This window comes from Gekko japonicus, unplaced genomic scaffold (genome assembly GCF_001447785.1).
Source record: "Gekko japonicus isolate JY-2015 unplaced genomic scaffold, Gekko_japonicus_V1.1 scaffold304, whole genome shotgun sequence".
Lineage (NCBI taxonomy): Eukaryota > Metazoa > Chordata > Lepidosauria > Squamata > Gekkonidae > Gekko > Gekko japonicus.
Genome location: NW_015161960.1, coordinates 875,336 through 902,378, shown reverse-complemented (window position 1 = coordinate 902,378; position 27,043 = coordinate 875,336). Strand labels below are relative to the sequence as shown.

General features: G+C 42.3%; 1 protein-coding gene across 1 annotated transcript in view; it reads left to right on the top strand.

Annotated features, from left to right (window-relative positions):
* The window catches only part of RAPGEF6 (Rap guanine nucleotide exchange factor 6), a 218,188-nt gene that overhangs the window by 132,245 nt on the left and 58,900 nt on the right, over positions 1-27,043 (top strand). Inside the window, exons 7-16 of the mRNA XM_015429532.1 lie at positions 5,423-5,554; positions 16,784-16,964; positions 17,362-17,498; positions 17,916-18,074; positions 18,536-18,688; positions 19,120-19,284; positions 20,496-20,603; positions 20,908-21,111; positions 22,691-22,799; positions 24,814-25,057. Coding sequence (XP_015285018.1) covers positions 5,423-5,554; positions 16,784-16,964; positions 17,362-17,498; positions 17,916-18,074; positions 18,536-18,688; positions 19,120-19,284; positions 20,496-20,603; positions 20,908-21,111; positions 22,691-22,799; positions 24,814-25,057 — 1,592 coding nt within the window. The remainder of the gene's footprint in view (positions 1-5,422; positions 5,555-16,783; positions 16,965-17,361; positions 17,499-17,915; positions 18,075-18,535; positions 18,689-19,119; positions 19,285-20,495; positions 20,604-20,907; positions 21,112-22,690; positions 22,800-24,813; positions 25,058-27,043) is intronic.

The following is a 27,043-nucleotide window of genomic DNA, read 5'->3' as shown; positions in this document are numbered from 1 at the left end:
GTGATCTATACACAAGCCTACTGTAGGTTGAGGTACCCTTGAAGACAGTTTGGAAAATTCTTGTGGTACAGATTGTGACACTGAATGTACAGGTGAAACCTGTTTTACCAAGTACATAAATACAATGCTATATCAGTTGAACGGGTTTCTAATTTCTTTGCAAGCTGAGGTCAAGGTTCTTGTATCCTTTGAAACCCTGAACAACTTGGACCCAGAGTACCTGTTTCATTCACCCGTATCAGCCTGCTGTAGCTTTGACCTACAGAGATAATCTGCCCTACAGGAATAACTATCTAAAGAGAGGTTGGTCAGGACTAGGGATGGGCGTGGGTGGGACCATGGACCTAATTTCATCATGGACCAGGGACTGGTTCTTGGACTGCTTGCCCAGTCTGTGCATTTGAGTTTTCAATGGACCACGATTTTTTCCAGGCGGTCTGTTTAGTTAGTGGGAGCAGTCCGTGAGCCAGACAAGCCAACACTAGGGGATTAATTGTCAAGGTGACCAGGGGGGATGTTCTTCTACAGCCCTTCTGCAGCCCTGGAAATACCGACCATCCAAAGCTTGACCGGCAGCTATGGCTGCCAATAAGTAAGTTTATATTCTGCTCCATGGGAGCAGACTGCATCTGGAGATGAGCTGTAATCCAAAACCAATCTGCACACAACTTGGAGAGCAGGTAGAGGGGCAACCCAGGGAGGTCTACTGAAAGTTTGATGCTTCTAGCTTGCAGGGGGGCTGTTTGACACACTCTCCCCCCCTTGCACATTGGACCCTGGGGATCTTTCCCCCCTTCCCCAAAGCCAATCTGCACACCACATGGAGGGCAGTAGAGAGGCATCCTGGGGAGGTTTGCTGCGAGTTTGATGCTTCTAGCTTGCGGGGGGGGGGTTTTGACAGTCTTCCCCCTGTTTTGCACATTGCACCCTAGGGATCTTTTCCTCCTTCCCCAAAGCCAATCTGCACACCACTTGGAGAGCAGGTAGAGGGAGATCCCAGGAGGTTTGCTGTGAGTTTGGTGTTGTGGTTAAGTGCATGGGCTCCAATCTGGGAGAACTGAGTTTGATTCTCCACTCCTCCACATGCAGCTGCTGGGTGACTTTGGGTCAGCCACAGTTCTTGCAGAACTGTTCTTTCAAGCAGTTCTCTGAGAGTTCTCTCAGCCCCACCTACCTCACTAGGTGTCTGTTGTGGGGAGAGGAAGGGAAGGAGATTATAAACTGCTCTGAATCTCCAAGTGAAGAGCAGGGTATAAATCCAATCTCTTCTTCTTCCTCCTCCTCTTCTAGCCTGCAAAGGAGCCATTTGACACATTCCCCCTCTTTGCAAACTGGACCGTAGGGATCTTTCCCCCCTTTCCCAAAGTCAATCTGCACACAACTTGGAGGGCAGGCAGAGGGGCATCCTGGGGAGGTCCTCTGTGAGTTATTTCTAGCTTGCAAGGGGTCTATTTGACACACTCCTGAAGCTGCAGCTGTGATTTCCCCAAAGAGCACTTTCCTGTGGGCATCTGCTTTGGGTGGCAGTATCTCCGCCTCCTAAATCCGATCTTTACCAATTGGAGAGCAGGTAGAGGAGAGTCAGCTGGAGTCTTACTGTGAGTTTGGCATCTTTAGCATATGGGCCCCCGTTCTACCGTGTCCCAGAGTCACTAACTGCACAAACTACGAACTGGTTCATTAAACAAAAAAGTCTGTGAAAATTCATGGTCCATGAGGCCCATGAACCACAAATCTATATGTACCTCAATTTTTCTGATCTGTGCTCATCCTTAGTCAGGACTCAGTGGAGGTCCTTGTAGAATTCTCTCCCTCTGGAAATGAGAGTGGTGCCATCATTGCAGGCTTTGTGGATTATATTCTGGAAGGCCTGTGAGCCAAACTGGTTGGGGGACAGCGCCTGTTGATATTACTATACCTGATGTTTTATGTGTAAATAGTCTTCAGTTGATGTTAGTGTAATGTACTTTTTATTGTTGTTCATAGTTTTATATTAGCCATCTTTTAACACTTCAAGGTAGCATTTTCATTTAACTGTACAATATAGTGTTGAATCTACCAAGATGTTAGGTAATGAGCAGTTGTGTGTGATTCAGACGTACCAGCATAAATGGCCAAGTTACTAATATATGTAGTCAGATGTTTTCACATGCACACTAAATGGAATACCTAGTACTCTGTATTATTCATAGTCTGCCTTGTCAGATTTCCCTTTATAGTTATGAAAGGGATTATACAAATATATGTAAAGTCCTCATCCAAAGTAGTGACAAAAAACCAAGTAACTCCCAGCCAGGGATTTTTTTTTAAAAAAATTCCAAGCCATTTAACAGTCTGGCCAATCTGCTATAAATTGGCCTTCGAAATTGCTATCCAAATTTGGAAACTTCCTGATGTCCTTGGAACAATTTCACTAATTTGCATCTGCTGTTCTTCAGTAGAAGTTTCCAGGAAAATACTGAATTCAGATTCTTAAAATGGGCACAGTGTTTCTGTTTACAATTTTAATTTCCTTTTTTAGATGCACAGATTTACAAAAATTATTATAAAATTATGTAAAATGGAATTAAATCAAGGTGTGCTCTGAAACGTTATACTGAAGAAATAGGGCCTTGTATGATATATCACTTAAAACAGAGGCATTAAGACACATCTGAAAATGTAGCCTGATATAAATATTTTATTTGGAGAGCCATTTGAAGTTGAATTTTTTCCCTTAAAATGATGTGCTAAGGACTGTTTATTATCCAAAATGAATTATTAATATCATTATTACATTATAATGTCCTAGAAACAGCTGTATTCTTGAATACAGTTTCAAAGAAAGGCATTGTCTTTTGGTATACAATTTATGAAATATTTTTATTTTCTATCCATGAGGCCGCTGAATGATTGATTCTAAAAATTTTGCTGAGGCAGCAAAAATAGCAGCCTATTTGCCTTCTGTGGCTACAGTTGCATCCTGTGCTTATGCAGACGTGTCACACTTTTCATTTTAAACACTCTAAATAACAAAATCTAGATGTGATGACAAGTAACATACATGAAGTGTTTATTCTGTTGGTCCATCTAGCTCAGAATTTGCTATACCGTTTGGCAGTGATATTTATTTATTTATTTATTTATTTATTTATTTATTTATTTATTTTATTGGATTTCTAGCCTGCCCTCCCCCACAAGCAGGCTCAGGGCAGGTTACATTATTGTACAAACAGCACAATAAAACCAGTTAAGACATAAAATTTTTTTTAAAGTATCTATCTCAATTTATACTAAGAAGAAGAAGAAAATAGATTGGATTTATACTCCACCCTTCACTACCCGAAGGAGTCTCAAAGCGTCTTACAATCTCCTTCCCTTCCCCTCCCCACAACAGACACCCTGTGAGGTAGGTGGGGCTGAGAGAACTCTTTTGAGAACTGCCCTTGAGAGAACAGCTCTGAAAGAACTTATGACTGACCCACGGTTACATCAGCAGCTGCATGTGGAGAGTGGGGAATCAGACCCGGTTCTCCCAGATTAGAGTCTGCGCTCTTAACCGCTACACTAAACTGGCTCTCCGCCCTCTAATAGACCACTGTCAATGGCACCAAACATTTATCTGCTCCCAGAACTCCCTATATGTGTGCAGGTAGATGTAACTAAAGTTGAGGGAGGCTGGGCAGATGAAATCAATGCAAGATGGAAGCAGTGCAGATGGAACAGAACAGAGCAGAGGGAGGCCAGTACAGTTTGGGTTCCTGCTGCCTCAACCATAGGCCTGGTGGAACATTTCTGTTTTACAGGCCCTGTGGAACTGCATCAAGATTCTACAAGGCCTTCGGCAAAAGTTTTCCCCATCACTTTTACCAAATATATTTTCAGTTGAAAGTGCCAGGAAATAACTTTGAACTTTTTACACATGAGGAAAAATGTGTTCTATCATTGAACTATAGTTCCATCTCATAGTGCCTTCAGTGACACCTGCTGTGTAAGCTAGCCAGATTCTCCATGTCCTCTCCCAGCATGAATGAAATCGTATTTGGATATAGGCAAGAAGAGTCCATTGGTACAGGTGTTAATAACAGAGCACCAGAACTGGGGTTGGAGTTGGAACATCAAACAGCTAGTGGGAGTCTTTTAAATATCCTGTGAGTTGTATGGTTTTATATCAGTAGGACTCTTGCTCTTTTCTACTGCTACAGACAGACTAACATGACTACCCATCTTGATGCTTTTATATATTTACTAACCAACTATACTTATGGACCATCTTTCAGTAGAATAGGCTCTCGACAGTTTAAAGTAAAAAATAAATGTAAACAATTTACAATGAATAGCACAAAATCATTGTGATGACAGAAGGTGGTACTACAAGAGATATGTGTGAAATTCAGTCCTTTTCTTCAGGTATTGCTGCTCCACTGCTGTTTTCTTTAGAGAGCCCATGTCAAATCTTCCTCCCCTGGAAAGATTCATCTTCCAGTGGGGAGGGCAGATGTTGATGGCAGTGTAGTAAGATTCTGCATTACAATTGTAGAGACCACTGAGGAGAAGAATGTTGAGTCTTTCTTCCCATGGTTCTAGATGGTGTGGCTGGAGCTGTTTTCTTTCTTACAAAATAAGGTTGGGAGAAATAGTTTCACTTGAGAAAGATGTGGCAGAGCAGATCTGAGGTTGCTGGATCTTCTACAGGAGGAAGAGACAGCTGCTATCAATACCGCTGTGCTTCGCAGTTGGGAAAGCACTGAGGATGTTGGCAGTGATTTCTTTCTCCTCATAGATTGTTCTGGCTTACGTTGCTACCTTTTTCACAGGACCTGTTGCTGCAGAGAATCTTGCAGTGGTGGATGTTCACTTTCTCTAGGGTGCTTAACTAAATCTTACAGGCTTGTTTGATTTCATTCCTAGTGATGAATGGACATTTTCCCCTAGGAATTGATGAGAATTTTAATGGTAATTTTATTGGTAAATGTATTGTTGTAAAGAATTTAAATGGGTCCATGTGAATGGATTTGTGGCAGTATATTCTCTCTCTAGTAGATTAGAAGGAAGTTTAAAGCAATACAAGATACTGTATTTACTGGTAATTAAATTAAACTATCTCTATTGCTGCAGTCTTTTACATAAACATAATATTAAGAGTGCATTGTCCCTGTCTTATATGTATGTAGTATTTGGAATTCAGGTGCCATTTTCACAAATATTAATAAATAAAACTTATATTATATTTCCTGCCTTTTATGCATAATAGAATTCAAGGTGACATACTGAGGCTTCCTAGGGTTTTATGATCAATGTGTATTCCTAAATTCTTTCTAGTTTGACACATAATTATTAATTAGGCTTACTTTTAAATATTGCCAATTTCAACTGTATATTCTGTGCCAGTTGAAGCCGAAAACTTATTTAACATCCATCCCTTCCATTATTTTCCATCCAGCTTCCAGCAGACCTTACCAAAATGCACCTAGCAGATGGTCAACATGCACAAGTCACACATGTCCCTTCAAGCCAGTCTGGTTGCAGCATTGCCAGTGACTCTGGGAGCAGCAGTTTATCTGACATCTACCAGGTACAGTTTTTCATTAAAATGTCTGGGGTTCATAGTCAGTGGATAAATTTTACATTCATAAAATCAGAACACCTGTTTTTTTGTTTTTGTTTCTGGGCCTGCTGGAAGAGGGAAGAAATAGAAAGGTGTATGTGGGTGAAGAACATTCTTTGTTCCTCCCTATCAAACAGCAGGTCTGAGGACTGTGAGATGATGAGAGAGCATGAAACTGAAATCTTGAAGCAGGGGTGCCTGTACCTATTTTGGTAGCTGGTGACTATTAGTGATGAAAGGCACTTTCTTTCCATATAATGCCACATTATGAGACAATTAGGAACTGGGGCTAAGGTTATAATCAACAGTAGCTGATAGTACTGGACAAAATTCAGAGAATGACTAGTGTCACTGAGTGGTGACTAAGGAAGAATACCCATCCTTATTGGTGGTAATCTGTCAGAGGCAGCAGAGATTAACGTTGGTTCTGTCACTACCATGTAGACCATTGCTAGTGAATGACCAGCAGTGTGGGCTATTTGCCCTATTAGTCAACATCCATAATGGTTAATAACCAGTAGTGTGCAAGCATAGTGCTAGAGGGATCACCTGTATCCAAACTGCTTTCATAGAATCATAGAATGATAGAGTTGGAAGGGGTCTTGTAGGTCATCTAGTCCAACCCCCTGCACTCTGCAGGAGCATAGCCGAAAGATAGCCCTACAACATACCCAAAAGATGGTCATACAGCCTCAGCTTGAAAACATCCAGTGAAGGAGCATCCACCACCTCCCGAGGCAGTCTGTTCCACTGCTCAACCACTCTTACAGTTAGGAAGTTTCTCCTTATATTTAGCCAGTAACGACTCCCTTGTAATTCTTTCAACAGATACATGCTCAGAACTAGTATTTCCAATACTGGGATACTTTACGGATTTGTTGTAATGCGGTGACTGAGAACTGAACCATTAAATGGTTTACTCTTTGCAACTGTTTTCTGGTCTAGGGAGCAAATTGATAATATTTGATACTTGTGATTAAATATATAGCACTGTTGTAGTGTCATAGACATTATAAATAGTATTTTGATTTGTACATTCAGAATGTGTGTAAGTGGCATTTTATTCGCATTTCTAGAGATCGGCAACTATAGCTAAATTCAGTGGCAAAATGGTCTTTTAAGGCTGAGCTAATACTCCGCTGTTCATTCCCCAAATATGAATGGTTAATCCCATTGTCTTGGACCTTCTTCTGAAGCACCTGATATGCTTTGCACAGACTTTGCACAGGCCTAAATCAGCACGTCACAATTTTATAGACAGTCACATGACCCTAAGATTTCTAAGCAATCAAGTGCCTGGGGTACAGCCACACATTGTTTAATAATCAAATTCCTGTGATGAGTGGAAAACAGCCAAATAGTTCAAGATTGCACCCCACCAATGTTCACTGTGCAAAAATGATTCTAGTCCAATTACAGTCCACAAATTTAATGTAAAATAAAAAAACAAAAAAGAAGAAAATCCGAATTTTGTTTTAAAAACCGTCTTATTTTAAAGGTTTTGTTTTGCTTTAATGGTTGTGTTTTAATAGCTTTGTCTGTTGTTTTAGTTGTAAACTGCCTCAAGCAGGTTTGCAGAGGTAGCATATAAATTTTCCGTATGTAATTTTTGCATTTAATTCTGTAGAAGGCTGTGGATTAAGTGGATTGAACTAGATGTTACATAAAAGCAACCAGAAAGGTTGCTTTTATTAAGGAAAAATGCTTTGGAAAATGCAATGTAGAAGGGAATAAAGTAGGAGAGGGATTCTTATTGCATACAGAGTTGATATAGAGGTATGATTTTCTCTTGGAGCGCAAGCGATCCTGAGTTCAGTTCTCATGCTGGAAAAGAAACATAACCTTGGCCTTTGTGCCTTTGTGCATCTTCTGTGGCTCTTTTGGAACATCTGTCAACCATGGTGGAAAAGATGGTTTAGTTCTTCAAAATCTAGAATTATATAGAATTAGGTATCAGGGGAGGATGAGGGCAATCTGTGGTTCTGAGACCAGTTATAAAGAAAAATGTAGTTGTACCTAGGGGGGTGTTATAGTTGTGCAAGGTGGCAGGCTGTCTCCTAACACCACAATGAGAAGACATGAACTATATGCATTATGCTACAGAAGGTAAGTACATACATCAAGTATAAGGGTGTTGGGATCGTAGTTTATGTTCACAGATTCAGTTGCTTTGTAAGGAACTTTGTGACTTTGCAGGATAATACTTGTGTGGCAGGAGAACTGGTGAAAGATACATCAGAGATAAGGATAAAACACCTGAGAACTGATTGAAGAGGAGAAGATTTAGCTGTGTGCAGGGCAGAAATTTCTAAATCATTTATCCTCTCCCAGTGATTCCTCACAGGCCACTCATCTGATTCTGTCCAACACCGAAGTTTAATCAGGAGGGCAGCAAAACAGAATTACCCATAGACAAGGCAGAGTTTTTGATACTCTCAGGAAAACAAAAGAGAGCACAGTTCATTAGAAGAAAACATTGGTGGTAGAGGGGAATATTTTTTAATTCCTTTCTCCCATTTCTCTCATGCCTTCAACTCACATATGTACTAAACAAATTTGGACTTGGAAGAGGGGTAGAACTAAAGGATGTAAACGCATGTAACAAAACTTCGAACTGGTATTATTTGCAGCAGAGAACTGTGGGAAATAGGTATGGAAAGGAACATAAAGAACCCTGCCAGATCAGACCAACAGTCCCATTTTGGTCCAGGATTGTCTTTTGTCAGCAGTCTTAGTTCATGTTTTGCAGTATAGTTATACATTTCAGCTAAGCATTTCCTAGAACAGTTATTGTATATACATGTATTTGTATGTACATTTAAAATTATGATTGCATTGTATCCTATTCCAGATTTGTCTGGCAATATGTCAGTGAAATCCTAAAGCCACATTTTTGTTAGTGAATATTATCAATACTGCATCTATATAATTATCCAATAATATGAACACATTGACATTCCAAGCTCCTGAAAGCATGATTACCTTCTTGACTTGTATTTAAGTGATTTAAAGAGCTTTCCTGTGGTGAATCAATGTATGTAAAGAATGGATTTTTTATTGCATTCCATTTACTCGAACTGGTATTCATGTAACTGGATCATATTGCATTGACTTTTGGCACAAATACTGCTTTCCAAATTTAGTTGCTCTCAGTAGGCCACTTAAAACACTCTTTTACAGGTACATGTTAAAAAAAGAAATGATCCACAGCCAGACCCCAGTAATGTCTAGTGGGACAATTACAACATTATTTTGAATAGCTTATGCTGATACTGAAGTCAGAAAGAACTGTATATGGCAATATGATCCATGAATGAGTTCCATGCTGAAATATAGATTAATCATGAAACTTCTTAGGAGACGGAGGTATTCTGTTGAACTAATTGAAAGCAAATAGTGTACCTATGAAAGCTTTCTAATGAATCCAATATGAACTTTTGATTACTTTGGAAGCTAGGCAGGTGTTAATGTTAACACAGTGTATATGTTAACAGTGGCACAAATACTGTTGTGTACCTATGAAAGCTTTGTAATGAATCCAATACGAACTTTTGATTACTTCAGAAGCTAGGCAGGTGTATATGTTAACACAGTGGCACAAATACTGCTGTTCTTCAAGGAGCTTTGGGATTGAAACTTGAACTAATTTGATCTTCTTCGTGGTCTCTGTGCAGTCCCATACATGGGTTCTGCGGCTGCGCTTGAACCCGACCTTGGAGAACTACAAGAGCTAGACTCTGGTTTTAGCATGCTCCGTTCCTATGCTCTGGGGAGCAGACATCTACTGTACATGTCTGGAACGAGGAAGGAAACACCCTCCCACTCAATTTCTTCTTGACCGCTGTGCTGGTCAGACCTAACTCACTGCGTATCTTCTGCTGAGCTACCTCATCGGCCTCTTCTCCGTTTTTCTCCATTCTCACCATCTTCATTGTCTTCTTTGTCTCCGTCGACAGTGTCTCTACAAAAACAAACAAAAAAGGACTTTTCTGTGAGTTCCCCCCTTGTCATCGTCTTCCCCCACCCCCTTCCCTCTGGGCCTTGCCGGTGGCGCATGGAAGGGAAGACTCATTTTAAACATTGCCGAAATTGTGAAGGGAAGATCCCTACCATGGACGGACATTCCCTGTGTCTTTTCTGCCTGGACGAGTCTCACAAACCTGACTCCTGTGCCCATTGTGGTGACTTTATGAAACAGGCTAGAAAGAACAGAGCTGTGAGACTGAAGAGCCACCTCCTGGAGGCCTCCCTGTGCCCGGTGATGTCCCAGTCCTCGGGTTCTAGAGCCTCACCGCTAATCCCAGCTCAGAGGGAAGATTTGGCTAAGTTGGCAGCATCTTTGGCCTCGACGGCTTCAAAGCGTAAGACCGACAAACAGTCCAAAGGACTCTTGGCTTGGTCTCCGGATGTGCTGAAACCGAAGAAATTGCACAAGTCAAAGGACTGGTCGGTACCAATGCCTGCAGTGGTCCCGAAATCGATCCCAGCCTCGGTGCAACCTTCGGAAATGGCAACCATGGGCATGCAGGACTCCACTCCTTTGCTCACGTTGTCATCAACCCCATCCACGGTGGCAGCCCCTCCCACACATGTGATGCATGTCCCATCTAGATCACTGTCCGTCTGTGGCTACCTACCATCGGATTTCCTCGAAGCTGACCTTGCTCGTCAGGATAGACCTTCACAATTTGCCGAGCTACCATGTCTGTCCCTTCGGCGCCGGTTCCATCGGAGTCAATCCCGATCCTGAAGCAGGCATCATTTCCACTATGCTCCAGCCTCCTATGCAGTTCCCTATGAGGGCTACTCTAGGTACTCATCGGAGTCATGATCTCCCTCCCCACAGGAGCGTTTCCCTCAATCTCTTTGTGAGTGTTACAGATCTCTATCCCGCTCCTCATACCAAGATCGGGACCATTATTCATGCTCCTATTCACCATACCAATTGGAAGATTTACTAGTATGCCTCCCTCTGGACCAGCGGCCCCTAGTGTTCAGCCCACCAGATGCTCCTATCGTTGTAAAGCCACCTTCAGCTCCTCCAACAGCTACCATTGCTGCCCCCCAAGACCCTTGGTCAACACACCGGCCGACCAACCAATGCTGACATCAGCTGCACCACCAGACAACCTTGGCCTTCAGATCTCTGCTTTGGAACTGTTGGACACTGGGTCTGAGGGGTCAGATTCGGAAGCAGATGATTCATTTCACACTTCCCCGGACTCGGACATAGTTCGTCCGGGTTCTTTATCACCCTCGGAGGCGTATAAGACTTACCTTGGGTGACTCGCATGGCTGTCGCTCTGAACATTCAGCTCTCCAGTAGCTCTCCGACAGTTACGGATCTAGTCCACAAGCTAGTACAATCAGACCTTCCACCAGCATCCTTACTCCCCATGCTCCCAGTTCACCTAGACGTTCTCTGACAGGCATGGGACAAACCCGTTTCTATCCCACCGACATCAAAGCCCCTTGACTCTCTCTACCAAGTCCAACCGTCAGACTCGAAATTTCTTTTCTCCCACCCAGCTCCGAATTCAGTCATAGTACACTCTGCCTGTAAGTACAAACAAGCACAACACCTGGTACCACCAGACTGTGAAGGCCATAAATTGGATATCCTGGGGCAAAAGGTGTACTCAGTCACCACCACAACAGCCAAGATCCACAACTACTTAGTGTACTTTTCGAAGTGTTCCTTTCATCTGACAAACCAACTTTCTGCTTTGGTTGCAGAACTGCCTGAAGCCTCCCAGAAGACTGCTACTACTCTTCTCAGCGAGTTGTCTAAATTGATGAAACAACAAATCTGTACTGTTTGACATGCAGTATCTTGCTCATCAAAGGCCATGGCTACTTCAGTTGCCCTTAGAAGACATGCTTGACTATGCTCTACCACCCTGCAACCTGCCATAAAACCGAAGGTGGAGGATCTACCCTTTGATGGGGAAGGCCTGTTCCATGCCTCCATGGATGAGACCCTTACCAACATAGATTGCAGCCATAAAAGAGCTCACAGCTTGCAGCTATCACAGGCTTCCCAACCACAAACCCCCAGATTCAGGACCTGGAAGCCCAGTGGGTCCAAATGCTCTTGGTCTCCCTGCCCGTCAGACTGCTGGAAGCACAAGGCTCCCCCAGCCAAACAGCCATACCACCAGAAGCCCAGAGTTCCTTCTTCCAAAAAGGCAAGACCTCCTGTGAAACAGTCTTTTTGACTCCCTCCAGCACAGTTCTCCTCACCCACCATGGGTTATCATATCCTGAGGCACCAAGCTGTGCCCTTTCATCGACACCTGGGCATCCATCACCACGAACACCTGGGTCCTCACCATCATTTGCCTAGGATATGCCAAGTTTCTTTCAACCCCACAGGTCCCTCCTTTCATGGCGATGCTCCCTTCCAGTTTCCTCCACGAGGAAGTTCAAGCCTTCTAGCCAAGGGAGCCGTAGATCACATCCCTCAAACTCAACATCACAAGGGATTCTACTCCTGATATCTTATTGTCCTGAAATGGGATGGAGGCAAACACCCCATTATGGACCTGCAACAACTCAACTGCCACATTCTGCACAAAAATTTCTGGATCTTCAATCGATCCTCCCCCTGATCCCCAAGGGCACCTGGCTGGCATACCTTGACCTTCAGGATGCCTATTTCCACATCACCATCCACCCACAACACCGTCATTTCCTGAGATTCACAGTGGGACCCAACCATTACCAATACCGGGTGCTCCCCTTCAGTTTCTCGATGGCATTGAGAGTTTTCATGAAGTGCATGGCAGCGGTTGCTGCTTTTCTACGACAACGCAGGATCACTGTTTTTCCCTGCATCAACAATTGGTTGCTAGTCTCCCACTCCCAGCATCAGCTTCATTGAGATGTGTCCACCACGCTCTGGCTACTGGTGTCCCTGGGTATCTGTGTGAACCTTTCCAATTCCTGCTTGACCCCCATCCAGGATTCATAGGAGCATGAATTTGCACTTCTCTACAGCATGCCTTCTTCCCAATGGACAGAGCCTCTATGCTGCGCTCTCTGGTTCTGAGTGTACTGTCCTCTCCCACGCAACCAGCCCTGGTTTGGCAGCGCCTCCTAGGGATGATAGCCGTGACCACGTATGTAATACTGTATGCCAGGCTCCAGATACGGCCCCTTCAACTGTGGTTCATCTGTACTTTCAACCCCCTTCATCTGCATCAACTGACACTTCTCACATTGCCACCCAATGTCCTCTCAACTCTTCGGTGGTGGACTCAGGAAGAGAATTTGCTAACCGGAATGCTGCTCCGACTTCCTCCTCCGAGCACCATTCTCACTATTGATGCCTCACTGTGGGGTTGGGGAGCCCACTGCGTGGCATTTATAGCCCAGGGTTAATGATCCAAATTGGAATGGACCCAACATATTGATTGCCTGGAGTTCATGGTGGTCCATTGGGCCCTTCGTTCCTTCCTGCCAGCTCTTCACAATGTTCATGTACAGATCACATCGGACAACATGGCTACAGTCTATTATATAAACAAGCAGGGCAGAAAAGTGTCCGTGAAACTGCAAAAAGGCCCTAGCTTGGTGGCACTGGTGCAAGTCACAGGGCATCCACCTTACGGTGGTTCATCTGCCAGGCATAGAGAACTCCCAAGCAGATCTCAGCCAGACACAGTCAGTCGAACACGAATGGTCATTGAATCCTTGCTATCTGCAGCCCATCTTCTACAACCCTGATTTGCGAGTTTTCTGAAATTGTCTATTGCAACCTACCAGTGCCTTCCACTGCCTCCAGACCTTCTTTCTCAACACCACAACCAGTTCCTCCATCACGACTCCAGCTTTCGCAGGCTGACTGCATGGTGAATAACGGCTTAACCTTCCCACCAGAGGTTCAATATGTTATCTTGAATGCCTGAAAGCCAACTACTTGTCGTTCCTACCAGGCAAAGTGGCGACATTTCGTTTTTTATGCTACCAGTTGGGGAGAGGACCTGAAAACTGCACCCCTGCCTGTGATCCTCACCTACCTAGTCTCCCTTCATCAGTCGGGTTTGGGCTATTCCTCATTGAAGGTGCACCTATCTGTGATCTTTGCTTTTCATGATTTCATTGAGGGGAGAACTGTTTTCTCCCATAATGTTTCAAAATGATTCCTAAAAGGTATGTTGAAGTTACATCCTCCTGTTAAACCACTTGTTCCAGCCTGGGGTTTGTCCCTCATTCTTTCCAAACTCATGGGTGAGCCATTTGAGCCCCTCGCAACTACATCTCTGCACCTTCTACCCTGGAAAACAGCCTTTCCGGTAGCCGTCACCTCGACTAAGAGAGCGAGCGATCTCTGTGCTTTGCGTGCTGACCCGCCGTATACCATTTTCCACAAGGACAAGGTGGTCCTTTGGTCTGATCCTACTTTTCTACCCAAAGTAGTGTTGGGTTTTCACTTTCTCAGCCTGTTGTGCTGCCCATGTTCTTCACCTACCTGACAGATGATGGCCAGAGAGCCCTTCATACATTAGACATCCGCAGAGCACTCTCCTTCTACCTCTGTAGAATGTCTTCTTTTCAACGGGATTCTCGTTTGTTTGTGGCTTACAGCAAGCCCCATCTGGGGCATAAAGTTTTCTCCCAATGTTGTCAAAATGGATCACCTCAACTATCTTGTTCTGTTACATGCTGGCGAAACAACCTTTACCTGTCACACTGAGAGCCCATTCGACTAGGGCTGTCTCTGCGTCATCAGTCTTTCTCAAGGGTGTCCCTCTGGAGGACATTTGGGCTACTGCCACATGGTCCTTGCAAAGGACTTTCTTGATAAATTATGCCCTTGATATTAGGGCATGACGGGTTGTGTTCTTCAGCCAATCTGTGCTGTGCTTCGTCTTCCACTGATGATTGGCGTCTTTCACCCCTTTTTTGCTGTGCGATGGTTATTCCAATGTGGAGCTGCTGGCACCCGCCATCCTACTGGTGAAGCTTACTAAACACTCATGTGTGGGACTGCACAGCGACCATGAAGAAGATAAACAGGTTGCTTATCTGTAACTGATGATCTTCGAGTGGTCATCTGTGCAGTCACACACGCCCACCCAGCCTTCCCCACTGCTGGCATCTCCCACACATATTGCTTGTCTTCTGGGACTTGCAAGCAGTGACCGGAAGAAACTGAGTGGGAGGGCGTTTCCTTCCCCACTCCAGACATGCGCAATAGATGTCTGCTCCCCAGAGTGTGGGAAGGAAGCGCACCAAAACCAGAGGCTAGCTCTTATAGTTCTCCGAGGTCGGGTTCGAGTGCAGGCACAGAACCCATGTGTGTGAATGCACAGATGACCACCCGAAGATCATCAGTTACGGGTAAGCAACCTGTTTTTTCTTCTGCATTTGGCTCCTTCATCTAGACTTTATCAAATGCCCTACATCTGTGTCCTCTGCTGTGACAGTACTTAAGTGTGGTAATATTGAACAGGCAGACTAATAGAAAATGATCAGCTGGGGGTACTTGAAGCTGTTCCCCCTAAATTTACCCTGGGGTGAGAAGGTTCCTAAGCTGAGCTCAGAGGTGGAGGGCTGGTACAAACCTTGAAAAGAAATGCAGCATTTCCCCATCCTCGATGAAAAAAGTATTCAAAGAGACAAGGTAGATTTTGTTGGAAATTCAGTCTTACGTATTAGTTTGTCAAAACCAAAACAAGTATATAATTTTTAATTCACAAAGGCTGGGCAATCTATAGTGGCTTGAAAAAAGGTTTGTCTACTTGGATTCTGCAAGAGAAAGTGGAAAGCTCCGGGAGGGTTTCTTTAAGACTCATTTTCACTAGCTGTCTCATACTTCGAAGCTTTTTCCGTTGTGTGATCAGTTTTATGGATCTAGTTTAATTATATAAGAACAGATGGCCTTGGAAACAACTTTCTTGATCTTACACTGCCCATATATTTAGATGCCTTAACATTTTCTGATTTACACTCTTCAAAGCCGGTTGACTTCAGAGGACTGAGAAGGGTATCACTCTATTTAAGATTGCTCTGTAAATAATGGTAAATATTGTTAAATATTGGGTTGTGCCCTACCACTCCACTCAGCTAAGGGTGGGAAGTAATAGTTCAAACTTGTTTGTTCTCTTTCTGCCTGTTATCAAGATAAAGGTGCTTTCACACTTGCTTAGTTCTCTTTCTGCCTGCTATCAAGATAAAGGTGCTTTCACACTTGCTGAATAGTATGTAGCAGATTTGAGTTATAGAGCTAAAGGAGCTATCATACATCATTCAAGAACAAGCACTCCAAAAGTCAGCAGTGAGGTTTTTTCCCTACCAGTTCAGAAGTGCAAAAATATATATAGACAATCTGTATATTTGTGTCACATTCGCTTTGGGAACATTGTTTTTAAAGTGTATCTATATGTAAATAGAACTACTTAAACTACTGACACTTAAAGAACATGCTAGGCACCTTTCATACTGAGTCGGGCTTGCCTCAGTACAGTCAACCTATATGCTGGACACTCAGGCTACAGGGAAGGTAGATGACAGAACCAGAATGAATAGTTTCTGCTCCTGTAGTATGAGGATGGTGAGGGCTACCACTTGGCTTTCTTGGGTTAGAACATGTATGGGCAGGGTACCCGAGAAAAGAGATGTTTCCAGCTTTGTCAAAGGAAACAGTTATTAGGATGCACCTGAGAAGCTGTACCTGAACTATGGCAATTGTACTAAATATTGACTGTTGCAACAATTTTTTGTTTAGGCCAGTGTCTGTGCAGGGGGTAGCAGCTCAGTACTATATGTTTCTGGATGAAATGCATTATCCATATGCATTTCAGTTCAGTTTTGGATGCAGTCATGGCACCGAAACTGGTTGGTTGCTCTGATACCAAGACAGAGGGAATGTAATTGTGTTGATTCTCTTGAACCTTGATTTTCTTGAGTGTTTTTTTCCCTGTTCCAGTGAATTATTTTAGAACATCCTCCCCACTGATGGACCTTTGACAGCATCATTTACTCTTTTTAGGCATCAAATTGAACTATGTAGCTCTTTTGAGCCTCCTCCTGAATACTTCCAACCTCTGTTATAATTTTCCACTGCTATCGTTTTATTCAAGTAGAAAGTATGTTGTAATTTTTTTAAAAAAATGTTGTTTAATTAGGGTTTTTTGTCAGCTTCTGTGGACATTTTTAATCAATAAAGACCATTCACTACTTTATTTGCAGGCTACTGAAAGTGAAATGGGAGATGTAGACTTAACTGGGCTCCCAGAGGCACCAGTAGATTCTGAAGAAGAAGAAGAAGAAGATGAAGACATTGACAGAACTTCAGATCCACTGCTAGGGCGAGATGTTGTACGGGAGTGCCTTGAAAAAGAGCCAGCTGACAAAACAGACGATGATATTGGTGAGAAGTAAAAGTGACTTTTCTGTGCATGGGTCTGTCTTAAAAGGGGTCTGTTAAAGTTACCTGTAATATTATGGAGGTTAATATTAATTAGAAACTAGATGACCTAACCAGATATGGTGGCGTTTAATTCCTCCTTCTGGATTGCGTAGAATTATTTAAAGGGATAACATGAATACAGCTGGGAAAGTAATACAACTATGTGATACAACTAGGGAAGTACCACATGACAATCTCTTATTTTTTTCCCCTCCCTGAGTCTTCACATTCTCACCACCCTTAGAATGTAGCATAAAGTGAATGCCACAGATAAGGATTGTTAAAAATCACCATACCTAGCATCATACATAATAGTTCTTTCTTTGTTGCTAACACTTATTGTTTTTTGTTTTGCAAGAACAACTACTGGAATTTATGCATCAGCTTCCAGCATTTGCAAACATGACTATGTCTGTAAGAAGGGAACTCTGCTCAGTGATGATATTTGAAGTAGTAGAGCAAGCAGGAACCATCATCCTTGAAGATGGGCAAGAAGTAAGTAGTGTATAATACTATTGTTTTTTGTACTTCTGTCTACACAGATAGAATGAATCCTTTTATGACTCCACAGAACTCGCCCAGCAGAAGTCCTTTCATGGTTCTGTCCTTCAGGTTCATTTTCTTCCATCCAACTTCTAAATGGTTCTACACTAATTGTGATGAGACAGCCTGTATCCATTTTTAAAATATTCAAAGATTGTGATACTCAAGAAATAATTTTCGTTCAGTTCATTAATTCTGCCAAAGACAATGAAGAAGGGAAATGATCACTATATAAACAATTAATAATCTGTTTGTTAGATTGAATGCATACCATCATTGCAGAAGCATACTGACCTATCTCTAGGTGAACAGGAGACTCATTTGACCTTTAGTAAGTTTCTAAAGGATTATGTTTGTGTTTTTTTCTAGCTTGATTCTTGGTATGTAATTTTAAATGGAACAGTGGAGATCAGCCATCCTGATGGAAAAACAGAAAGTCTCTGTATGGGAAATAGTTTTGGGATTACCCCCTCACTGGAAAAGCAATACATGAATGGTGTGGTTAGGACCAAAGTAGATGACTGCCAGGTAAGATAACTTAGTAGTGATATATTCTGCTGTTTTGAAGCTTCTTATAAAAGTTAGGATTTGCTTCTACTTAAATGCTCATTTCAGAAATAGGATAAATCAATAAACTCTCTTTAGTTAACTGTAACCTCTTGTAGTTTTTATGCTGATATCAGCTGTTCAAGAAACAGGAACTGTTGCATTTGTTTTTTTAGAAAAGATGTGTGGGCTGAAATGCATTCAGTATAGTTAAACAGAAAATGCACGTTTTTAGTTCTTCAGTTTAACTTTTCATCTAGATTTTACTGCTGTCCATAGGGATTGTCTCTGACCAATAACTGGAGAGACTGGGATGAGATAAGAATAAAATTATTTCTAATGATGCTTTGCTGGCTTTGCATTACATCTGCCCAGGCTTAAGCAACAGATGGGATTTTGTGGTACTGTCAGTATATTAATTGTCCTTTTATATTCTGGGACAGTTTGTCTGTATAGCTCAGCAGGACTACTGGAGAATTCTAAACCATGTTGAAAAAAATACACACAAAGTTGAAGAAGAAGGAGAAATTGTTATGGTGAAGGAGCACAGGGAGCTGGACCGTAGTGGAACCAGGAAAGGACACATAGTCATTAAGGTAACTTTATATATGTATCTGTATAAATATTCCAAAGGATTTAGCAGTTATTCAATTTTTGTAAATTGTTCAGTTTTTATTTATAGTTACTCCTATGCAGAGTTACTCCAGGGCTTAATCTGGAATAACTCTGCATAGGATTACTTTGTTAGTTTCTCAAATTCAAATTACTATGGTGTTTGAAAGTAATGTGTCAGTGGGTAGTTAGAAGTCATTTAATGTTTTGGCTTTCTGAAGTCTTGATCTGCATTCTAATGCATTAAAAGAGAGTAAAGTAAACCAGTTTTTCAGGTGTTCTAAAAATAATAAAAGATTAAGAAACTGGGTGAATTTTTCTCCAAATAAATCTTGGCTAATTATATTGCAAAAAGAAATATTGTTATTAGGCATAGAATTTTTTGTGATACACTGAAATATGTTTTGCTTTTAAGGCAACACCTGAACGGCTCATCATGCATTTAATAGAAGAACACTCTATTGTGGATCCAACATACATCGAAGATTTTCTCTTAACATACAGAACATTTCTGTCAAGCTCTCTAGAAGTTGGAGGCAAACTCTTAGAGTGGTTTCAAGTAGACAATCTCAGGGACAAGGTTGGTTTATAAATTAGAGATCACCAGTTAGGTCTTGCTTAGGTCTTGTGTATTCCTGTGTGCTGTGAATAGATATCACTCTTGCTTGTGCAGTTAATCTAAATTTCCAGACACATACTCAGAACATGATAAATGGGGATGCTGTGTGGCATGAGGAACCTAGACATCATCTGATTAAAAATTGTCTACGTGAAATCTGTAGGCAGACTATGCTTATTTTATTAATGAGCTTCATTCTTTAACTGATTCCTTCAAGTCATCTTTTTGGAGTTCACTAAGACTTTGGAGTTCACATTGACAAAATAAAATTAAATAAGATCTATATAGAATAGTGGTGGGCCCACTATTGAACATCTGTTGGCTAGCAGCGTCAGCCATAGAGAGAAAATCTCCAGAGTGAATGGCATCCTATTTATATTTCTGTTTAACTATGTTTTTCATCTTTAAGGCAAGATTTTTTGTTAAAGCTTCTGAACCATTCACTATTTTTTTCAATTAAGAAATAAGAAGCATGTGTGTGTGTAAGCTTTTCTTCTTTGGAAAGTTGCCTTGATAACAAAATGTAAATGACTGTCTATGCTTTCCCTTCTTAATGACTGTAAGCATGGGAAGTATGCAGTGAGGAAGTATGGCTACAGTTATTAGTACAACTTCTGAAGTTATATGTAGACACCAGTAACTTTGGATGTAGGGGAACAAAAAACCTTGCTACTCAGAACAAGAATCATTTTTGTATGTGAACAGGGAAGTGGGATAGATTTTACATTAAAAAAAATGGATTGAACAGTCTCTAAGACTGCTGAGTCTGCCTCTGGTGAGGCAAAGCGGTAATTTTATAACTCCATTGACTACCTTGTCATAAAATGAAGATATAAATTTCTTTACTCCTGCTTTTTAAGTCTCTTAGAAGCAACCCTTAATGAAATGACCAACATTTCACTGTGACTGTAACTTTGAAATATTGATGCATAAGCACCTGTAGGGATCCTGAAGAAAATTGTTGCTCCAAATAAGTTTGTGTAGCACACCTGTTCTCTACTTAATGAAAGCCAGTGGTTTTCATTTTTTTTAAATGAAAAATTAGCTCATAGAGGAAACAAAGTTTGACGTTGTTTAGGTAGTTGCCAGTGCTAATGTTCTGTTAAAAAGGACATTTTTCTCTTACAAAAAACTTGCCTCCTTGTTATCTTTATGTATCCACTTGTTCTTAGGTTACTCGAGTCGTACTTTTATGGGTAAACAACCATTTTAATGACTTTGAGGGAGATCCAGCCATGACACGTTTTTTGGAAGAATTTGAAAAAAACTTGGAAAATGCGGTAAGTCCCACAATTAATGGTGTTGTTGTGCTGTGTTCTTTATTTTGTTTCTTTGTCATAATACTGAAAGCACAAATTTAAAAATAGCAGTTTTTAATTGAGCATTACTTTGGGTATGTCATTCAAAAATTAGGTATCCAAGAAGTGATGCAAGTAATTCAGGTTCCTGACAGTTTTGTTAAAGAACAAGGCTTTGAAGGTCCTGAGAATGGTTCTGTGAGACTGTCTTCTTTCCATGGGTTCTTTCCTACAATCTCATCTATGTATAGAACGGGGAGATGTTTATTTGTTTGTCTGTTTACAGAAAATGAAGGGGCACCTTAGGTTACTAAACATTGCCTGTGCTGCCAAGGCAAAGTGGAGACAGATTACATTGCAGAAACCTTCCAGAGACTCCCCACTTTTCTTCAGCCTCCTTGAAGGAAGCGATAAAGGTTTTGGTATTTTTGTAGAGACAGTGGAATCAGGAAGCAAAGCAGCAGAAGCTGGGCTTAAACGCGGTGACCAGGTAAAATAAAACCTCAGTTATGATCTTATATAAAGCTATCAAAATTAAGTAAACTGTAATAACTTGGATCCAATTGAAAAGATCCAAAGAAAGGGTGGAGTGAATTTCACCGATTCCCCCCTCCTGTGACAGCCCTTACACTTACGTTACTCTTAAGGGTCACTGATCCCTCAGGAGCAGCTTTTTGGGGGGCGTGTTGGGCTCTTGTGAATGGGGGAGTCACGCTTCCATGCATGGACTTCCTAGATGGGATCAAATCCATTCTGTTGAAGAAACTGACTTGAGTCATTTGCTGTGTCAACCTTGTTCAGACAGCACAGCCAGATCATACTCCCGCCTTCTTTTGGTTTTTCATTCCCTCATCTTATTCCTGATTTGTGGTAAACATTCTTTGTAGCACTGTCTCAATAAGGTAGACTACAGTTATTTTGACTGTAATTTGCTTCCAAACCATAAATCAGAATCAGATTTCAAATTATGGCTAATAATTCTGGTTTAAAGACAAACTGCATTCACAAATTAACAAATTACAACTTACCTTTTTCGCCGGCTGTTCTTCTCCTCGGTTTATGGCCCTCTGACGGTCCTCCTGAAAAAGTCAAAAAATTAATCAGTATTCTTTCCACAGCGGCTAAAATTCTAATTGCAAGGTATTGGAAAGATACTAAGGTGCCAAATATAACTCAGTGGTGGTATAAAGTATGGGATCTATTCATGTTGGACAATTTCTCAATTTATCATTCCAGTAATCAAAATGAGAGTGACTTTTCCAATCCTCTAAATATTTGGTAACCTATCTTAGATAAAATGGACATTGACATCTTTGATTGGGAAACTATATCTAATGCCAAATACAAGTTACTGGTATTTGGTTAGTCTAGATTTCCTAAGCGAGACTTTTTTATATATAGACTTTTTATGCTATTATTCACTGTGTAATCGTTGACAAAGAGTCGCCATTTTGTATTGTAGTTTTTTATATTAAAACAAAATTTTTAAAAAATCATTGCTTGCCCATGTCTCACATCATGGCAAACTGTGATTGCCGTGAACTGTGGGAGGGAAGCAGTGCACACATGGGAAGGAGGGAGCAAATAAACGTGGAGCACATTTCTCAGAATTCTTGTATAGTCTGGCCATGTCTGAACTGGACCTATTTGAAAACATTGATAAAAAGTTAGTAAGGGTATTTTAAGGTAATTTAAGATAATTTCTATCAAGAAAAGTAGTCCAAAGTAACTCTGTTGGATCAAACCAGTGGTTCTTCTAGTGAGCATTCTGTTTTACAGTGGTCAACTAAAAAGCTAGCAAGCAGGGCAGAACTTCCCCTGGTTGTTGCCGTCTAGCTGTTGGTATTCAGAAGTTTGCTGCTTCTGAACAGGGAGGTTTCATTTCGTTGTCAAGGCTGATAGCCATTAGGAAAGTAAGAAGGTAATCCCCAAAAACTGTCCAGCACAAACATACAAACGCAAGAAAAAACTGCTTTATGATGCTGCATTAAAAGATTGTTTTGATAATTTGATAACAAAACGTTTCAAAATGGACTGTTGTAATACTTCTCTTTCTGTTTCTTCCAAAGGTAATGGAAGTCAATGGGCAAAACTTTGAGAACATTACTTTTGCAAAAGCTATGGAAATACTGAAGAACAATACTCATCTTTCTATTACTGTAAAAACAAACATTTTTGGTAAGTCAAGTTCTATGCCTAATATTTCATCCTTTAATTGGCAGGCTCCACAGCACAAGCTGCCTTTTAATTACCCCTTACATCTGATAAAGTGAGCCATTGTATCACATGGGGCATAATAAACATGTCTAAATTTCCTTGGATGCACAGCCGCGGGGTCCCTGGAGAAGGGGAGGGGGGGAACCCAGGAATGTTTAGATGCCTTTCTTTCCCTCCCCATGTCGAGGAGGGAAAGAAAGGCATTTAAACTTGCTGGGGGTTTTTTCTTCCCCATCCTGAGCTTCTCCGCAGTGGTGGAGAAGCTCAGGGAGGGAAGGAGACATATTTCCATGCCTGCCCTTTGCTTCCTCAGCCAACTCGCTGCAGTGGGAGGGACTGGGGAAGCAAAGGGCAGGCATGGGAACATGCCTGGGCTCCCTGCCTTCTCTTCTCTAGCTACCCTGGGTCAGCTAGAGAAAGGAAGGGCAGAGAGAGGAGGCTTTCACTTGACAGTTTCACTCCCCTGATTTAAATGGCTTAACCCTAACAGCTGACTGGCAGGTAGTGAAATGGACAAGGACAGCTGAACCGGCTTCCAGAGGGAAAGAAGGCATTTTTACATGCCTCCCTTCCCTCCTGTCAGGTATATCAGACCCGAATATATATTCAGGAATATCGAATATTTCCCCGGTCATGATACTTTACTAGTATCGAACTGGGGATATTTGGCATTTACTGATATTTTTCGGGTCTGATATACCCAAAGCCGAAAAATACCAACACACACACACACACACACACACACACACACACATCTATATATATATATCAGATGCCATCTAGTCCTTTGGGCCATATTTTAATTTTTCTTTGATTCTGCCTTTGCAGATCTACTCAGCTATATCATACGGCTGCAAATATCATATAAGTCATGCAATGTAATTTGATTGGCAGTTTGCAGCTAGATTGAGCTGTTGGTTGGTAAGACAGAAATATGAGTCATTAGCACTTCTGCTGTAGTAGTTACAGTGGGAGGAAAGCAAAACTCTTACAGATTATAAGACTAAAATGCTATTTTTCATGTTTTTTTCATTTATACTCCATCTTTCCCCCCAGTGGAGTCCCAAAGCAGCTCACATTGTTCACCTCCCCCACAACAACCCTATGATGTAGGTTAGGCTGAGAATGTGGGACTAGGCCAGGGTCAGCAAGCAAGCTTCCATGATGGAGTGGGGATTGAACCTGGGTCTCCCAAATCCTAGTCCGACACTCTAACCACTACACCACCCTGGCTGTCAAGTACAGATGTACAAATAGATAGATATATACAGCTATAGAGACTTGGAAAGTTTGAAACATATCCTTAATGGTTCTTGAGTTTGCTTTTATTGTTTTTACACATGACTATAGCCATTTTTTGGACATGGTAGCTGGGATCCAAAGGGCTGTGTGTAATATTCCATGCACCAGGCCCAAAAGTTTGAGAATGCTTTAGAGTCCATGAGGTACAAGGAACGGTCTCCAGAATGATAAATTGGTAGGATTCTCAACTGCTTGTGTCCAGACCTTTTTGGATCCTAGACAGTATTGAAAGTGAATGTATTTGAAACAGAAGTTAGATTATGATTATATTGAACAGCGTATAAAGTAAATAGAACTTGGTTGTGCAGTTTATGTTTTAACACGTACACAAAACAAAACAAACCTTGTCTTTATAGAGTAGTGTGATGATCAAGGAATGATGAGCAGCAAAGAAGTTAAGCTCAGTGGGCAGCCCAAACCTGAAAACCATATACCAAACCATCACTCATGTAACTCATCAATATCTTATGCTGTCCCAGCTGTTTGCCCTTTGTTGCTATAAAAGTCTCATTTCTTGAAGTAACGGTGTAATACATTGTCCTTCAGAACAAAGTGATCATAAAATTCTACTTTTTAAAAGTTTATTTTTAAGGTTTATCATTTTTAAAAAATAATTTTAGAATTTTCAGTAGTTTTATGTACTTTTTACAGTAGTTTGATGTTCTTTTTACAGTGTTCAAAGAGCTGCTTAGCAGGATTGGTCAGGAGAAGAATGGAGTTCCACATATTCCCAAAATTGCAGAAAAGAAAAATAATCGTTATTCTATCCCAGATATTCCTGGGGATGTAGAACAGATGTTTCCACGTGAGAAAGGAAGCAAGAAAATCAAAGCAAATACTGTGTCTGGTGGGAGAAACAGAATCAAGAAAATTTTAGATAAGACACGATTCAGCATCTTACCTCCAAAATTATTCAGGTAAAGTGCAATATTCAATTGCTGCATGGCTTCCAGTGTATCCCCTTGTGTGGGCATTGCAAAAGGAATCTCATGGACAAAAAGACATGTAGTGAGGAAGGCTGCAGTGAAGAAGGGAACTGGGTGAAAATGACCTTCCCTCAGTAGGAAATCTGCTGGCAAAGGAAGGATAGGCAGTTGCACCTGATTCCTCTCTATGGCTTTTGATCCATGAGGGTCCCTTGACTTCTGATAGTTCCTTTTTCTGGATCACAAGAGACTCCTGTGGGAGGGTAAGGGGAAGACTTTCCCCTCCCAATCTGTTTATATGGTATCTATAATCTCTGCATGGCTCATACCATCCTCTTCAGCTATAGTTGTTAGCAGTTTCCACTGAGCAACTATCGTTAATTTTTCCAAGATCATCATGACATTTATGAGGTTGCTTCCAGAATGACATATATCCAGTTCAGGAAGCTTATAGACTAAACTAGATAAAAGAGGGCACATTGGCTCTCTGATAATAGAAAACTTTTGCACCTTCATACACCAGGGAAGGCATGAAGAATGTGTCTCCGTTATTGTAGTTATTGAAACATTTAATTTAGGATTCTAATATGAAATAAACTTGTATCTTTAACATGATAACAGTACAGTTTAAAATTTTTTAAAAGACACAAATAAACACGTCAACGCAAATACAAAACCACCTACAAAAACACATACAAAAAGAAACAAACAACAAAACAAGAATATCAGCAGCATAAAGCAAAACAGTAGAGTAAATGACTAGAATGTGTTGTGCAGACAGAGAAGAAACAAAAAAAACCCCTTTATGAAACAGCGTGTTCCAAAGCCTGGGTTCCCTGTGTCATGTGCCCAGGGCCGGCCCAAGGTGTTTCTGTGCCCTAGGCGAGGCCAGCTTGTGGCGCCCCCAGGTGATGCCAACCTCCCGGTGGGGCCTGGAGACCTCCCAGAAACAGGCCCGGGGGGGGGGGACCAGGCACCAAAGCTAGCCTCGCCCCTGCCCAGGTCCTGGAGCGGGAAGGAGCCTCGCCTCCCTTGCTGGCCCACCCTCGAGGGGCTGAGCCTCACCTGGCCGAGGCAGGCAGCAGCGCCGGCCTCATCCCTCCTCCCCAGCTGAGCCACTGCCTCCGCAGTCCCGTCCACCAGCTGCCCTCTGTCCGTCCTCCTTTGTTATTCAAAGGAGTGGTCTTATGCAAGGATTTTATCTTCCTGGGATGGAGGACAAACTTCGATGCAAAAGGGGCCAAATGGGTTGCTCATGAGATCAGAGCCCCCTCCCCCCTGATGTTTGAAGGTCCCCCCACTCCCTCCCCTTTTTTCTGAGCCGACAGGAACAAAGAAGGGGGAGAATGGAGGGAGGAGGAGGAGAGAAGAGAAAAGGTGGGGATGATTCTGAGTTTGGCTTATCTGGTCTGCTTGAGACAGCGCTTTCCCCAATGCTATTGATCTCTCTGCACATTTCACCCCCATGGCCGTCGTTTCCGAGAGAGGTTTCCTGTCTCTGTGGAAACTCTCCGTCTCTGTCGCCTGGAACAGGACGGCAGAGATCGTTACGTTTGTCGTTTGATTCAGGCAGGATGCATCCAGTGGGGAGGGGAGGGCCAGGCAGCCATGGGGGCAGCGGCACCAGAGTGAGCCCGGAGGGGGTGGGAGCGGGCGGGGCAGAGGCTGCCAAGTTGTGAGCAGAGGCTGGCTGAACAGGGCTTTTGGCAGGGGTGGGACTGGGACGGTGCAGGGCGCATGGGCACGGCGGCGGGCAGCATGGGCTCGCTGCGCTTTGGGGATTTTGATGGGGGTGGGGGGGAGGGCAGCAGTGCAGTTTGGAGCAACTCACCCACCGTTGCTTCCGCGACCCACACGAGACTTGAACCCGCCCGACTCCTCCCCTCGCAGACAGCCACCCGAAGGAGCAACTTGGCCGAGGGGCGCTCTCTCGCTGGCCACCCCGCAGACCCCAGTGGGAAGGAGGCAACACAAAGG